Here is a 16349-nt window from a genome sequence, read left to right on the forward strand (position 1 = left end):
ATAAAAGGGTACACAAAAACATTTACAGGAAAGTTATTTAATTAAATATAAACAAAAGCAGTAATACAAAGATTTAGCTAATGCACAAAAACGGGTGCCTGTAGATTTCTATGAAAATAGCACCAATGTATATTCACATATCTCAAAGGATGAGTATGATAATTTAACTTAAAAAATCATATTCTTCCAGTAGAAAAGTCAACAGAAGTCTTCAATCTCTTGCTCCAACTCCTAATCAAACGAGAACAGGAAATGACAATACATTAGAAACATTAAAGTGCTTTACGTAAAAAATAACCATCCATTGTATGTTCATAATAGCAAATAATTGTATTAATGTTGAATAACACATTGTAGCTGGTCACTTCTGTTGGGCTCAAAGGCAACGCTTTTTTTTTTTTTACCAGCTTAGCCTTTGTTAAGGTTTTCAGTTTCACCTTTGCTTTTATTGCTATGACAAGTCAGAATATCTCTAGTAAAGAAGACAACATCATCAGTAGTCAGGAGCAGACTGGCAACAAAAAGCAGCCCGGGCCCCAGTTCGATAAACCAAATGCAAAATAATTAAACATATTTTTGGTTCAACCAATCATTCATAAAGAAACGTAATCTGTTAATTTGTACTGTTGGTGTGAGACTAATAGGTAAAACATTAAAACTAGTAATAAATTATTTAACAGATCATTTTTATTGCTGGAATGGCTATCAAATATTATAAGCCTTATCAGAGGTAGCCAACACTGTGCCCATGAGCACCTGGTCACCCACAGGGAGAGCTAACAAAGGACTTGCTGAACTAAGCAGAAGTATAAACATGTGACTGCAAATGGTTATCAAAAGAAGGTGTTAACAAGGGTATATGATGCTGGGAAGACCGGCTAACCAGGAACATTTCTGAACTGCACAGTGACCAGTCTGCGCCTGAGTGCAGGCCGATACTAACCTGTATTAGTGACGTTTTGTTGTAGTCTCGTCTGTGTCTATAGATGCTCTGGCAGAGCAGAGCATAGAGTTTCTCCAGCTTATAGACCTCGTAGCCTTCAGTCTTGGTCACTACTCTTTCCAGCAGCTCCTGAAGAAATGGGGAAGAAAGGAAAGAGAATGAGGAATAATAAGCAAATTTAAAATTTTAGTTATCAAGCCAAATGACGTCCTGTGGAGAAAAATCCCAAGAGTACAGGGGAAGGGGAGGGCAACACAAAGGAGTAGGGGCGCATGATAAAATCAGCACGTCACAGGTATTGGCAGATATTGGCTTTGAAAATTAAATATCAGAATCCGCCAACATGCCGATTTCTGCCAATATCACAAATCGATTTCGTTTTTAATTGACAAAGTGAAAATGTGCAAAACATCAACCCTAAGGGAAGTATTTTTCTTATTTTGCATAATCAGTGAATATTACATACATTGAAAAGCATTGTATTTTATGTCTCCATCTGCTGGTGGGCCATCATGATAAGAGTATGTATAACATGATGTTTATTCCACTATAGAAGAGACTTGATGATCACTAAAGTTATGTGAAAAAAGTGGATATATTGATATCGCTATCGGCGAAATGAGCTGTTATATATCGGCATGTTGAATAGTGGCAAAACATCCAATATCATGCATCCTTACAAAGTAGTTTTGTCATCTGTGTATTAGGGCTTCCATGATTGAAGTCAAGATGCAGAAAACCCATCCGAGCAGTAACTATAAAAAGACCGAACACCACAGTATCCCACAAACCTTTAATTTGTCTCTGTCCACCACCAGTAGAGGAGTTTCCTGCTCCAGGATCTGTAGAGCTTTGTCCACATCGACCATCTGCTGCTGCTGCTGCACAGCGTTCTTTAGAGCCCGAGTTATACGCCTCACGCTCCGCTCTAAAACAAAGAAATGTGCCCAAAGTGTTTGGATGCCTATAATTCATGACAGTCTGCTGACATACTGACGTCTCTTAAAAACACTACACTTTTTTTTTCACTAGGGATTTTGTGAATTAAAAGTCTGCATTTGTTATGTTGTCTCTACACTTTTTCACTTAAAGCTCTTAGTGTAAGGCAGTGTTAATATACCTGCACCAGTGTCCTCCTCTCCTCTGACAGCTGCAGAGACATCTGTGGTTGAAGTGTCTGTTGCTTCCACCTCCATGGGTTCAGCAGGGCTGCTCTGTTCTGCCTCCTTTACTACTACCTTGTTGTTCATGTCATCTGCCTGAGTTACAGTTTGACATTTTTCAGTCTTAGTTTCTGTCCGCTTTTGGCAATTAGTTTCACCACTCTCTGCTGTGTTGGACTGCCCCTGGGTGTCTCCTTCTGTCTCAGTGTGACTGTCCTTGTTAGTGTTCACTGAAATGGTTTCACTGTTCTCATTTTCTGCCTTTGTCAACTTTGTGTTTTCCTCTAACGGTTCTGGTTGATCTGTGACAGCTTTATCCACCATTTCTTTTTCGTTTTGTGTCTGCTCATTATTTTCTGGTTTCTCTGTCTCACACAGGATATCCTCATCTTTAGCAGCTTCACTCTTCTCTCCTCCTTCCTGACCGTCATGCTCCTCTGCAGTGGGCTCAATACTACCTTCCTGAACTGGTGCAGGCACTGACTCAACATCAAACATCACCTGATCCTCCTCTCCCCCAGTCCCCTCATCACACTCTGCTCCTCCTGCCCTCACAACCTCCTCCTCATCGTCCCCATCTTCCTCCTCCTCATCAGACCCCAAATGTGTGTCATCTCTGGACGTGTGAGGAGAGGAGGATGGCTTTTTCTTTGCATACAAGCCAGAGGCCCAGCGACTCTTCCGCTTTTTCTTCTTCTGGGCTGGAGAAACAAAAGATAATTTTATTGTTAAAGTGTTTTTAGGTATATCGTTTCATTATTTTGTTATCTATAGTAGTCTTTACCTGTGTTTTTAGGTGTAACAGCAGTGGCACTGGTATTGGGAGTGACTATGGCAGTGGGTCCAGCTGGCTCTCTTTGTGGGATCATATCAGTGATCTTGGCCTCAGCAGGCGATTTGGACTGTTTGGGAAGGACGTGGTAGAAAGACGGAGCAAACCGGGCAGTGGAGCAATCTGAGGTAGTCAAAACAAAAAAAAAAAAAGACACAATGTTTTTTTTGTCATTCTACTACTTTGTGAAACCCTATTCATTCTGAAACTGAAGGTCTGGTTTAAGTGGATGCAAATATTTCTGTGAGAAGTGGAGTAACTTTGTTAACAAAACAGGGCATCTGGAATAAATATAGTAATATCAAATTAAAAGCATAAACCTGGTGCAGGCTACTTCATATAAAGTTTTCAAAATTAACCACTAATTAGTCTCTAGAGTAAAGTCAGCCCTCAGGCCTTCTAGCTATATGTATGTACACAAATACACACAGTACTCACCTCTTCTGCTGCGTGATGCTTTGATCTCCACACAAATCTTCTCAAAATCTTCATCCAGTTCATCTCTGATGATAGCATGGACAGTGTCCTTCAGTGCACACGCTCTGTGGCGGATCTGACGGTCTGGAGAAAACGCACAAACTTGATGAGTTAAAATGCAACTTATATGTCTAACTGTTGCATTACAATAATGGGTTACTGTAAGTATTAAAGGAATAATTAACCCACAAAATGCCAATTTGTAAATTAATTAGTCATGATGTGTTACCTTGAATTTATTATTATTATTTTTTAAAAACAATTTCTTGCATGCCACCAATTGAAATGGTAAACTAATATTTTGATTTTTGACTGGGGTCCACAGTTAATATCAGCAAAATTATATCAAAACAAGTCTCATTTATCCAGTCGTATGCTCAGTACTTCCCAAACACAATCATTTTTCATTTAAACATTACTGTTTGTAACTTAACTGAAATATTAAAAAAAAGTCAGACTCAAATACTGAGTTTTTTTTGGTGAAAATGCATGTTTGGAGAAGCGCTGAACATTCAACTGAATAAATGAAACTTGGTTTACACAGCACAAGTTGTGTGAGATGATGCTTTCATCTAGTTTTGGTGTTGTTAACCGGGTCCCCCTTTAATAAACCAATATGTTCGCTGTTTTCTGTAGAGTAATGCAAGAAAAACAAGTTTTCTTCACAATTTCAAGGTAACATCGCACGGCTAACTGATACATAAATGGTAATTTTGTGGGTGAAGTATTCCCTTAATACGGTATATGGTTTTCTTCGAGGATGGCAAGTATGTTTTATACTGATCACTGTATATACCTGATGGGTCCCTGTCTGGGTTGTATTCCAGAGCATTCTGCCAGATGAGATCTACGTCTTGGAGAAACTCTTTAACCGTCGCATACTTATGGAGGTCAATCTTTGAGAGAACGGTTGACAAGTCCATAGGCTTCTTGATCACCTCAGCATAATCTGGCACCTTAGACACAGAGACAAAGAGGCTGCTGTAATTACAACAGTGGTGAGAAGGGATCAAAGTAAACGCTGAAAAGAATGATGAATAATGGAGAACAGTGCAACAATAACCCTGTTAGAGTACAGATATTTTTCTCAGTTAAGCCAACAGAGTCAGCTTCAAGTATGGCTATATGAGGGAATATGAGATATATAAAGGAACAGCTACCTCTTCTAAATCCACAGGTTTTGTAAAAGCCTTGAAGCGTTTATCTTGGGACAGACGGTTGGTAACATCACGCAGGAAAAGGCGGAGCTCCCTGAGGGTATCTTCCTCCTGCTCCTCTAATCTTTGGATCTCCTCTTCTGTCAGTTGACGTGGGGGAGGTGGGGGGGCGACAGGAAGCACCTCCAATGCATTGAGCACTTAAGAGAGAAAAAAAGTGGAAGGTTGATAGAAGGAAGCATACAGTGAGAAGTGAATTTAACTAACATCACTACACAACATTAATATCAGATTGACTTTTAGTGTGCAGACATCCTTTTGATAAGTTACCCACACCAATTGCTTCACCATAACAGGTATAATGGGTGCACTGCATTTCAATTAAATGTCACACCTACTCAGCTGTGTTTCCAAACCAAGTGCTATGTGACGTAGACGATCATTAAAGTGATGCAGATGATCTTCAAATCAATAAAGTAAATACTTGGGATCTTGGGAAACTGGCTCTTACATACTACACTCCACACAAGTGAAACCATCTGCAGAAGCTTTAAAAATTAGATAAGCCAACGCCTCTACATCAATTTAAGTCCCTTTTGACTGTCATAGAGCAGTTTGAATGCATGTTTGCTTTGAATCGATGTTGTCCCTTATGTTGATGTCTTGTTTGTTGCATAATTTGTTAACATGTAGTGTAATTTTCGTGTGCTTCTTTTGTTTTATATACACTTTAAACCCTGAACAATGTTATGCTAGCCCTGAGTTTAAGCGGGACCAAGCTTACATCTGTATATTGTAACCGCACATATCTATTTCTCACCAGCTTTCTTTTTTGAAGCAGGGGCCTTGGCAGCCTGATTGAGAATTAGATCCTCAAAGAAGTGCCTTCTTTCTCTGCTGGTAGGGACCTGAATGTGGAAAACCTCTCCATACTCGATCCGGAACAACTCCTGCACCTGAGAACGTGAGTAACGTGAGAGGTGGAGAACACTTGATGATAAGGTTTTTGCCTGTCAGAGAATCATTTTATATACAACAAAAACAAGTCAACAGGGCGTCGCTCCTCTCTCCCTACCTCCATACTGAGTTGGTCATACTGCAGGTTGCAGGTAGCCAGAAGCAGTATAGGGGAGAAGGCAGGGATGGAGCTGAGCAGGCTGAGGAATGTGGCTCTCAAGGCTGGACCCACTGTTTCCCACCACTGTCCAATATGAGGAATGTAGAGGATACTGGGAGAGGTCCGCTTTGCTTCAACAAAGATCTGCAAAACATATGACATAAAACCATAATAAATGGTATGGATATTATCAAAAACTTGATGTAAATGTACAGATACAGCTGATGAATATCAATATGACAGGATGATGAAGGTTAAATGCATAAATCAAAGGTATGATGGGAACATTAGAAAGTTAAGGAAACTGTACAGTTGCATTAAGCTAATGTGGAAACAGTTAGTCGACTGGTGTGAATAACCATTTTGATAATTAATTATGATTAAAGTCAGAAAGTAAAAAAGAAAAAAAAAACCATTCAATTAACTGCATTTTACATCAATGTAAATTCAATAATTTTTTGTGTTTTGACTGCTGTTCATAAAAAACAGGCAAATTCCAGATATCACTTTTGGTAACGCAGTGGCTCATTCATGAATATTTGTCTGTAGTACATATTTATCCCCACTGCCCATGATGTAAGGAGGTGGGGCCCATGAACTACAGTCACTTTAGCAGCCATTTTGGCCAGTGAAGTCCACTTTAAAGAACACACTGAATTTGACAAAGCTGCAGGAGTAAAGACCATCTTTAGATCTCTAGAGTCTGTTGAAATGTGAAGGACCCAACCAGAAGACATCTCAAAAAGTGTTAAATGTTACTAAATATGTGCACAAATAATAAAAAATTACCAGTGTTTCATTTTGCGTACTGGTGTCTATTTACCTGAGCACAAGTCTCTTCGGGTGCAGTTGCACTGGCTCCAAACAGCACAGCCATGTCCAGTGTGTACACAGTGAATTTCTCCAGAGCGTGGAGGACAGCGGGAGCCAGGTGGGAGCTCTGACCCGAACCTGGTCTACCCTCTAACAGCAGCCTGGGACGGTAGGAGGTCGGGTGGCTCAGCACACTCCTACACACAGATAGATGACAGAGACACTGAGATGGGTGAAGTGGTAGGAAAGGGCTCATTAATTTGCAGAGAAGATTTTCATTAAGGATATGGGCCATCAGGACACCCCACAGCTTACAGCACTTCTGAAGTAAAGCAAAGGGAACAAAAGACAAACTGAAAGTCTTAAGACTACATGATGGAAAAGTAAAACTAAAATACATCAGCAGTGTTTCCCACATATAGAACTACAAACATTTTGGTTGATAAAGTATGCTAACCAACACTAAGGCAGTCATAATCTGACAGAATGAGGAGACCAATTACATTCCTTTTTGATAAGGGCTAACTGACCTGCTGAGGTTGAGGAGTCCTGTTACAGCAGGTGGTCTGAGTTGGGAGTGAGAGGTCTGTCCACTGGAGCAGACTTCGGAGTCCTCATCCTCACTGAATATCAGATCATCTTCAGACAAACCACAGGCCGCATCTAGAAGTAACACACAAACACACATTTTAGCAGTTACTCCAGATGCCCCGAGGGGTTGGCAAACAAACAATTAATCTAGGTGTGGTCTTCTGTAATTCTTCGGAAGCAAGACCGCACCTTGTTCTCTCTTCCTCTTTAAGCCCTGTTCAGCATGTGGGAACAATCTGCTGACTGTGTGGAGGATGTTCTGCAGGGTGGCGCTCAGCAGAGGACGAATGGCAGGTATCAGGGCTTTCGCTGGTGACACTATTGCCCTAAGAATCACAATCAACATCATATTTACTTCAGAGCTATGACAACTTTACACTTGAAAAAGACAGCACTTGAAAAAAAAACTATGACAAAGTCACTTTGGTAATACCTCTGAGCAGCAGGAACCATCTTTGACATGGCTGACATAAAGTCTTTGTTTGTGATAGCGATGGAGTTGACATCAAGCACAAGTTTCTGTGATGAGGAGTAGATTTGTGGGTAGCGACGCCGCAGCGCACACAAGGCAGCCTCTGAACACACTGCCTTGATATCTGCTCCACAATAACCTGAAGAGAAGAAGACAGATTGTAGACAATCAATGTAAAATCTGTAATTGTAGGTGTGCAAACTCTGTGCTGTTTCTTCTGTGTAAATTGTCTAACCGGAGATAAACAATAGTTTTTGTTCTGTGATAAAAGTTTTTTTTCCAGGGCTCAAACCAGTATCATCTTCAGTAGATGGTGCACTTGTACAAAAATTGCTTTCTCTGATATTGTAAAACACGTTATACAGTATTGACAATTTTCATCTAATGCAATAGTACGTATTTGTACTGAGGAATTGTCTACTGTGTATTTTTCAAACTGTTGGATCAATATGTTTTTGCACCATCATACACAAACATACCGACACATTTATCTGCCAATTCTTCCAGAAAAGTGTCAGATGGAGGTGGAGTCCACTGTCTGGTGTGGATTTTCAGAATGTCCTTTCTTGCCTGCAATATAAAAGAAGATCACAGCATTTCAGTTAACATCAAATATTTGTAAAATGTTTATTTTGTTAAGATGATTTTTTTGGCTTTTGCCTTTATTTTAGATAGGACAGGTTAAGTATGAACGGGAGAGAGAGAGAGGGGATGACATGCAACAGAGGGCTGCAGGTCAGAGTCAGATGTGCGGCCGCTGGAGCAAGGATTCAGCCTCTACATGGGGCGCCTGTTTGTTCATTTCACATGTCCAGTTTCTCCCGCTCTTTTTTACTTTTGAATCTCTGTTAGGCATTAGACTACATCTACAGTGTCTCACCTCTCTGTCTGGCAGGCCGAAGAGGAACTCTCTGTCGAAGCGCCCTGGTCTTCTCAGTGCTGGGTCGATGGAGTCCAGTCTGTTTGTAGCCCCTATCACAACGACCTCTCCTCTACCATCTAATCCGTCCATAAGAGCCAACAGGGTCGACACAATGGAACTATGGAGACAGAAAAAAGATTACGTTTTCTAACTGGTCAACATTATTTTTCCAGCAAGAGAATATAACTGCAGTGCTCTAAGGCAAATTAGTTATGCTGGACTGCAGTGACTGCAATATCAGAGTCACACATTTAGTCAACACTGTTTTAGGTTTTCACCATGGTATCGTTTTAGTATCTGTATCAAGATATTTAGTTGTTTATTGTATCAAAGTCTTAGTTTTGGTATTGTGACAACACTTGTACATTACAGACTCACCAATCTCAGTATAATCATCACACGTTTTGTATAACATCAGAACAGGGTGCTGCTCACCTATGGATCTGGTCCTGACGGCTGGACCTGACTGGAGCCAAACCATCGATCTCATCGAAGAAAATGATGGATGGGCGCATCTGGTATGCCTGAAATAAATTCAATGAGAATTCAGTTGCAGATTGTATTATGTTTAAGCCTGATATTTGACAGTGTGCATGAATTTACTTAGATACTGCTTATCTCCAGGTTAATGTGTTAAAATAGTGAGTGAGTTAGCTTTTAAACAGATGTTTTCTTATATTCTTTTTTGATGGATTTGTCTTTTTCTGACAACAGGAACCAATCATCCTTGCATTAATAAAAACAAAAAAAAAAAAAATCCTCTCTCTGACAAATCTCCATCCATCTCAAAAAGTATGCTGTGCATTGATGAGGAGTTTGGTTTACCTGGTCAAAAAGCAGTCTTAGCTGTCTCTCAGATTCTCCAACCCACTTACTGAGGCAGTCAGCTCCTTTCCTCATAAAGAAAGACACCTTTCTTTCGCCCTGACTGCACTCATTGGCTAGCGCTCTGGCTACCAGGGTTTTCCCTGTGCCCGGAGGACCGTAAAATAGACAGCCCCTAGAGACAGGAAAAAGTATGACAAAAGACCATTAATAGAGATTTTATTAGAGTTTGATTACAATTATAATTCAGCCAAAGCAGTGGTAGAAGAAAAACTGAAGGGACGAGGAGTTAAGAAAAAGAAACCATGTAAAACAGAGAAAGGTCTGAAAGGTTTTGACCAAGGTGTTGGTGTGACCCAGATATGATGACAAAGCTCTCTCCACTAATACAACAGAAAACCACAACTTTCGTCACATTTTTTTTTACATCTTTGTCGAGCAAAAGACGACAGCATGAGCTTGTTCTTTGTGGGTTTTTCTTAACATAACACTTGCAGTAAATTACATATTGAGTCACAGACTGTAAAATGAATGCTAAACCACATCATCACATTTTATCATCGCAACAAACACACTGTTTACCTGGGAGGTTGTATCTTGAACCTCTCAAAGACCTCTGGGTAGAGGAGAGGGAAGACCACCATCTCCTTGAGCGCTGAGATGTGTCTGCTCAAACCACCGATGCTTTCAAAGCGCACCTGGACGACAAATAGGGTTATGTTTTAATTGTTTGGTCACAATACTATTACTGCCTTATCAATGTTTCATCCGTCTCTGACCTGCACACTGTCCAGTGTTTCATTCATCAGTGATGTATTAGCAGGAATACAGGATTTTGTTATTCTCCTCAGTAAGTCGACTGTATTTTTATTTGAATGGGATCATTCATTTCAAATATGCAAAATATATTATACCTGCTAACCTTGTTATTTTTTAAGAAGAACCTTACAGTGCTGCATTCGAGCCAATACAATAATTTTTATCATCATGTCAACACATTATTTATCAGACTATTTCGGGCATCTCTGTGTTTGCATCTATTATCTTACCGTTCTGTCAATCTGCATAGGGTCCACGTCAGCGAGGCTGGCTCCAATCTTCATCCTGTCCTTGTGGATCCCCAGCAGGTCTTCTTTCACAAGATTCATAGGCAGGCATCTACGTATTAAAAAAAAACAATAATAAAAACACTTTGCTACAATATGAAAGATTTTTTTATTTTATTATTTTTTTACAGCAAAACAGATACTGTATTAAACACATTAAGGCAATAGTCCTACTCTATTCATATAAATTATTATACAAATTCATCACTAAATGGCAAGGTGATGGGTAGTGGAAATGTATGAAATCCCATTACTAAGTGACCCCAGAGGTCACAGATTAATCAAGTATGATTTATTCCCCATGCTTCCCACCTTAAATTAATAAAAAGTGACAGTTAATCCTTTTGGTTGAAAACTGTAAATTTGTTAATGTAATTAGTAGTAGTATTACAGACATTCTTTATCGTTCCATCACCCACCTTTGTGTTCCACTTAGTTTGAAGAGCACTGCTGTACCTGCACTATGTGACAGCTGCTGATGCTCTCACCTGTTGACTGGTCTGCTCCTGTTCTTACTTCTCCGTCTCTGGAATTTCTCATCATCTGAAGATGACGAAGTGGAGTCACTACTGTGGATGGCGTGCCTCCTTCTGCAAAACCACAAAAAGCAAGAACATGATCTCTCTTCCTATCTGTATCATTATCAGATTATATCTACATCAAATAACCCCAACCACTTTAAGCTGTTTATTTTTATTTTGATTTTTATTTTAAACTACTGCCCTCAGCAAAAAAAGAATAAAAGCTGGTGACTGAAGATGTTAGTGTTAAAAACTAACTTTAACAAAGACCAACACAAACAAACATATACCTTTACCACCCAATAATTAGCAATACAGTTTTTCATAAGAGGATGGAAGGCTGTATTTGATTGTGCATTATGTGCAACAACTACAAACACTTCACATGTCACCATCACTGTGCAGGAAAACTGACTGACACACAGCCTTAACAACACACAAAGAGGGCTTGACTTATAGAATTTGCCTTAAAGGCTCAGGGTGATAATTACACATAATACTCAAATAAGTAAAATACACAAAATACTGGCTAATAGAAACTAAGATTTCATACAACACATCCTTCTTTATTGCAAAGTTAAACGATGCTAAAACAATAATGAGGTTCTGGTGAATTTGGTTTACTATCTCATAACTATAGTGTCACCCAAATGTGCCACACTGACCAACAACCACAGTGCTAGCAAAGACAGACACCACTCCAAAAACAAACTACAGTCTAACGATAAACACCAACACAGTTTACAGACAAGTAGTGAGGGTCTTACCTCTCAGAACTACTCCTGAGGGTGGGATGAAGAGAATCACAAAAAAGAGGAAAAAGAGGAATTTTGGGATTGATTTCACATGCAATGATAATACTAATGGCTATCAGAGACAGCTTTATGACCCACAAGGATGTGGTTCTGTTTTGGTCCTCCACTCTAATAGTCAGATGACTTTTTCTGACTGATGAGTAACTTCTGACAGTATTTCAAGAGGTGTTATTCAGAACATAAAGTGTTATTAAGGAAACAGATCCCTTGACAGCAGACGTTTTATCTTTCAATGGCAGATGGTGGCTGGTGTCTGAGCCGTCATACTAACCTGCTGGTTCTTCTCCTGTTGTAGGGGCTCCTCGGGGCCGTGGAGCTGAATCTAAACCTGCGTCTGGTAGGAGACGAGTGGTCCTTGAAGTAAATGCTGCGTTTCCTGGGCTCTCTGGGTTCTAGGAATACAATAACATACCTCATCATTCTGTCGATTGTAATAATGCTAACAGTCTGTTTTAAAAATTCAACAGAATCATCCTGTTTCTGTGTGGGTGTGTATAAAAGAGTATTCCCACCTGCCAAATAGGAGTATTTCAAAGGGTTAGTTCAGATTTAAACACAATAAAACAAACTAACTGATCAAGGGAGTGGTAGACCAGCAACTCCTGTGTTATGTGAGGTAAAACTACTGTTTTTGTCAATGGAGTCTGGTCACTTTGAAGACAGCAATAGATAACGGCTTCAGTTCCCTGCAGAAAGGCCTGTTTGGTGGCAAGGTAAAGCTAAATATAGCATACATTTAAACTTATATTGATTATTTTAGTTGACTAAATTAAGTTTTGTTGCTGCCTCTGTCCACAGCAGTAAATTGCTCAGCTTCCATTGCAGTACTCCTGCCTGCTTCTCAAAATGAGGGCATTCTGACCATACAACTCCACTTTAAAAAAAATCCAAACTATCCCTTAGGGCCTTCAGTAAAGTAATTGAAACTGTTGTAATACTGGCAAACACTACAAGACTAACTAAAAGAAGGCCCTGGTGCAAATTTATTACATTTTCATTGAGTCACCTACTGGTATTTTGAAGTGTTTCAGGTTTTTCATATATACGGGCATTTTATCTGCCATTTAAACAATATGATCAAGCTGAACAAACGCTGTACCATCCTGCGGGGCCTGGTAGCGAACCACAGTTTTTCGTTGTCGGAAGTCATAACGCCTCTGATTATCTTCTTCCTCATCCTCGCCGTCCTCATCATCATCATCTTCATCGTCATCATCTTCCTCCTCCTCTTCTTCTTCATCCTCCTCCTCCTCTTCGTCAGCATCACCCTCATCCCCTCCTGTGAATTAGGGGGAAAACAGTTTCCAGAACAGTTCAGTTTCCAGAGCTTAAAGATGAAGAAATTACTGTGCAGGTGTTTCTCCTGTGTTTGTAGTAACACGAGGCCGTCGGGTGTATAAAACTCAGAAATCCAGATAGGAATGGACCCAGACCAGTTTGCTTAATACAGCATTTCCCTACTATGTACCTGTAGTGTTATTACATCTATTCCATCTCACCTTGGTTTTCCTCCTCAGTGTCTTTACTCTCCACATCTGCCCTCAGAGACCTTGTCATCCTGCCCCTTGTGTACACACCGAGCTGCTCAGAGAAAAACAGGTCACACATTATAACACTGCAAAATCACCTGATGTCAACATAAACACTAGCAATGGGGAACTTGCGACGAAAAAGTAACATTTCCTGTGTGGGTTATTACCTCTGGTTCATTGTCCCTATCTCTGCTCCTCTGTCTACGTCTCATCTTCTGCATATCGTCCATCTTCTGGAGAACAGCTTCAGCAGTGCTGAGGGACAATGAGAGAAAGATCACATTTTTTAAAAATGTATCTCTACTCTAATTACTTATTAGGCAAACATCTGCACCTACTGTGTATGCCATTAGTTAGATACTACTTCAGGTAATAGATCAGCTTAATTTTGAACTCAAGCAGTGAGGCAGGAGCCAAAAGAAGCTGGAGCGAATGCTGGTGAACTCACTTGGTGATGAGGCGGTCATAGAGCACTGACTGGTTACGGGAATCCAGTTTGTATCTGGTGATTCGGGAACTACGTCGCACTGAACGATCCTCCTCCTCCTCTCGGCTTCGTAGATTGAAGCTGCTTCTCTTGGGGGTAGATGAACCCTCCACCTCATCTGGAACATCTGTGACAACAGAAACAGCTTTTGTTAGCCTGCTAACAGCACAGACCCCTCTGAAAACTAAATGCAGCCAAACATACTTTGTGTGCTATATAATTTAAGCACCCCAGTGCTCTCTGTAAAAAAAAAGACACAGTAGTGTACTGAACCTGCTTGCTGCTTGCCACTGGATGCCTTTCCTTCTCTCTGCAGCCTGGAGGATTTCCTGAACAGAGGGAGGACGCATAAAATCAGAAATGAATTCCTGATGTATATACTCATTATCTGAGTGTTAAAACTGTGCATAGTTTTAAATTGTGCATAGTTTTAACACACAAATTTTGCAAAAATACTAAATACCCCTAACCTGATTTGATGCGCAAATCATTTCTTGCTTGCCATATCAATCTTCTAACAATGCCTCTGTATAAAATATAGGCCATGCGGCTATCAGCCAAAGTACAAAATCAAAAATGTTCTCAACCATAAATTGTTTTTACACACATTTTGTCACACTGGGTAAAAAACCTGTGATTTGCTCGCAAAGGTAGGTTGAGCGCACTGAATTTAAAAGAGTGACAATACAAAAACTACTCATACACATTAAAGAGTAGCTTGTTAAAATGTACCAATAATATCAAAGAAAGTGTGCCACTATTACCTGAGGCATCCTCCTGTAGAGTTGTCTTCGGTCACAGGGGAGCTGGTCTTTGGTTCCATGTCAGCAAACGAGACCTCTAGTTTCACTCTCTTTCCCCGGGTCCTTGGAGAGTGTAGGGGACCATCTCCCTCATCCTGCTTCATATCAGCATGTCCCTGGTACAGTCAGAATACAAGTTTAACATTTACAGCATATATGACAGGAATAAGTGTCTGCTTGATTTAATAAGGAATTAAAATTCATCATAGTCTGGGATGAAGATTATTTAATGAACTTTACATGAATGTTTCTTTATAGAATATATGTAGATTATTCCTTTAAAATGATTTTTTCTTCTATGAAAAAATAAGAATTTGTTATGACTTTCAAGAACAGTCTGCTGGGTTGCAGAGACTGTCTTACAATTAGAAAACTAGGCTTGCTTCCCATAGCAGCAGAAGTGACAATATCTTGGTGGTCTTCAGTCACTTAACCACTGTCTGCTCTATGGGTGCTGCTGCTGACCACTGTCTCTGCAGGCATTTTATTGAAATGCTTATTATGTTCCTCAAAGGGTGTCTTGTTTATGGATTAGATATTAGATCATAAAGGCAAGACCAGTTCACTCTCAGGACTTCACAGACATGTCAAGCATGCATGTATTGACTAGAAGCTTTTAAACTGAGGTTAATCTCACAGACGGCAGACCTTCAGTTTTGTAAAATAGTGCCTTTGTGAACATTTAGGTTAACTTACCTAAACTTACTTAGTATAAAGCAAATCTGATGATTTGGTTTCTGTTATGAAGTTAATGTTAGTCTACGATAACTCTGAGATAAAATTTAATGAATGACTGCGATAATGAAACAATGAATGAACAGAGACCCCACCCCCTCTATGCAATGAACCAATGAACATCAGAAAACATACATACATACAAAAACACAACACTTTGCTAGACAGTTAATATGTGACAGCTGGGACGTATATACTTGACAACTTGGTCTAGTAACATTCAGTATCGTCATATAGCCATGACACTTGCACAAAAGCAAAACATTACCATTGAAATGCAACCATATAATTTTAACTGTAGTGTGTAAACGGCAGTTACATACAGATCGACTAATGTCCACTAGACATGCGAGTTTCGGTAAAATGTTATGATGGACATCGAGTCCCTCTTCAGATAATTTGACAGCACTGTTAGCTTAGTGACAAGCTGCTTCAGTGGCTAGTTAGCTTAGCACGCTAGCGAAACTAGCACAGCAAAGTTGTGTTCATAGATAATTTATACACCAAATAAAAGGTTATCTTGTTATCTATTCAGCTGTCTGGGTGTATACACTCACATTCACTATGTTGTTTTCAGAGCTGCTGAAGCTGTCATCCAGGGCCCGGGAGGACCGAGTCTGCCGGGCGGACTTTTTCTGCGACGCGGGAAGCAGCGACAGAAACTCGGAGCTTGTTTCCAACTCCATTGACCTCCTCTTCGGAGTTGTTGCCATCGGCTCCGCGCCGGCACCGCTGCTGCTGCGTAGTATCACCATTTTGATTCCAAGCCGACCATATACTAGCACGAAACGACGAGTAAACGGCCGGTATTCTGCCTTAAAATGCTAACGTTAACGTTGCCGCCAACATAGCACAGATAACGGTATATATCCACCAGCTGACAAACACAACCTCACTAAACCCTTGATTTCTGGCGCCATAAACGTCATCAGAGGTGATGAGGGAAGTGCCTAAGAACGACCGCTCGGAAAAATAGATCTCTTGACAAAACTGTAAATGAAGTCGAATTATAAAAAAATCTTACACTTAAGCCATTTT

The 16349-nt window shown here is 40.1% G+C and overlaps 1 protein-coding gene and 1 non-coding gene across 2 annotated transcripts; both read right to left on the minus strand.

The window, feature by feature from the left end:
- Positions 1-21: 21 nt before the first annotated feature.
- atad2 (ATPase family AAA domain containing 2) lies at positions 22-16251 on the minus strand. The gene is made up of 30 exons (XM_042490569.2): positions 15869-16251; positions 14538-14692; positions 14047-14102; positions 13735-13900; positions 13454-13541; positions 13254-13335; positions 12854-13033; positions 12026-12146; positions 11707-11721; positions 10907-11008; positions 10362-10470; positions 9895-10010; positions 9313-9487; positions 8923-9011; positions 8446-8605; positions 8045-8135; positions 7527-7704; positions 7283-7419; positions 7033-7165; positions 6513-6699; positions 5648-5833; positions 5393-5528; positions 4576-4772; positions 4212-4371; positions 3377-3499; positions 2891-3061; positions 2064-2807; positions 1735-1871; positions 944-1072; positions 22-231 (listed from the first exon to the last, which is right to left on the minus strand). The coding sequence occupies exons 1-30, from the start codon at positions 16064-16066 to the stop codon at positions 199-201; spliced, it is 4554 nt and encodes a 1517-aa protein (XP_042346503.2). The 5' UTR covers positions 16067-16251; the 3' UTR covers positions 22-198.
- LOC121946388 (small nucleolar RNA SNORA5) lies at positions 6227-6361 on the minus strand. Its single transcript, XR_006106012.2, has one exon. It is a non-coding gene; the product is annotated as a small nucleolar RNA SNORA5 (small nucleolar RNA).
- Positions 16252-16349: the final 98 nt, after the last annotated feature.

The sequence above is a fragment of the Plectropomus leopardus genome, chromosome 11 (genome assembly GCF_026936395.1).
Source record: "Plectropomus leopardus strain MGB_pleo_1.0 chromosome 11, ASM2693639v1, whole genome shotgun sequence".
Lineage (NCBI taxonomy): Eukaryota > Metazoa > Chordata > Actinopteri > Perciformes > Serranidae > Plectropomus > Plectropomus leopardus.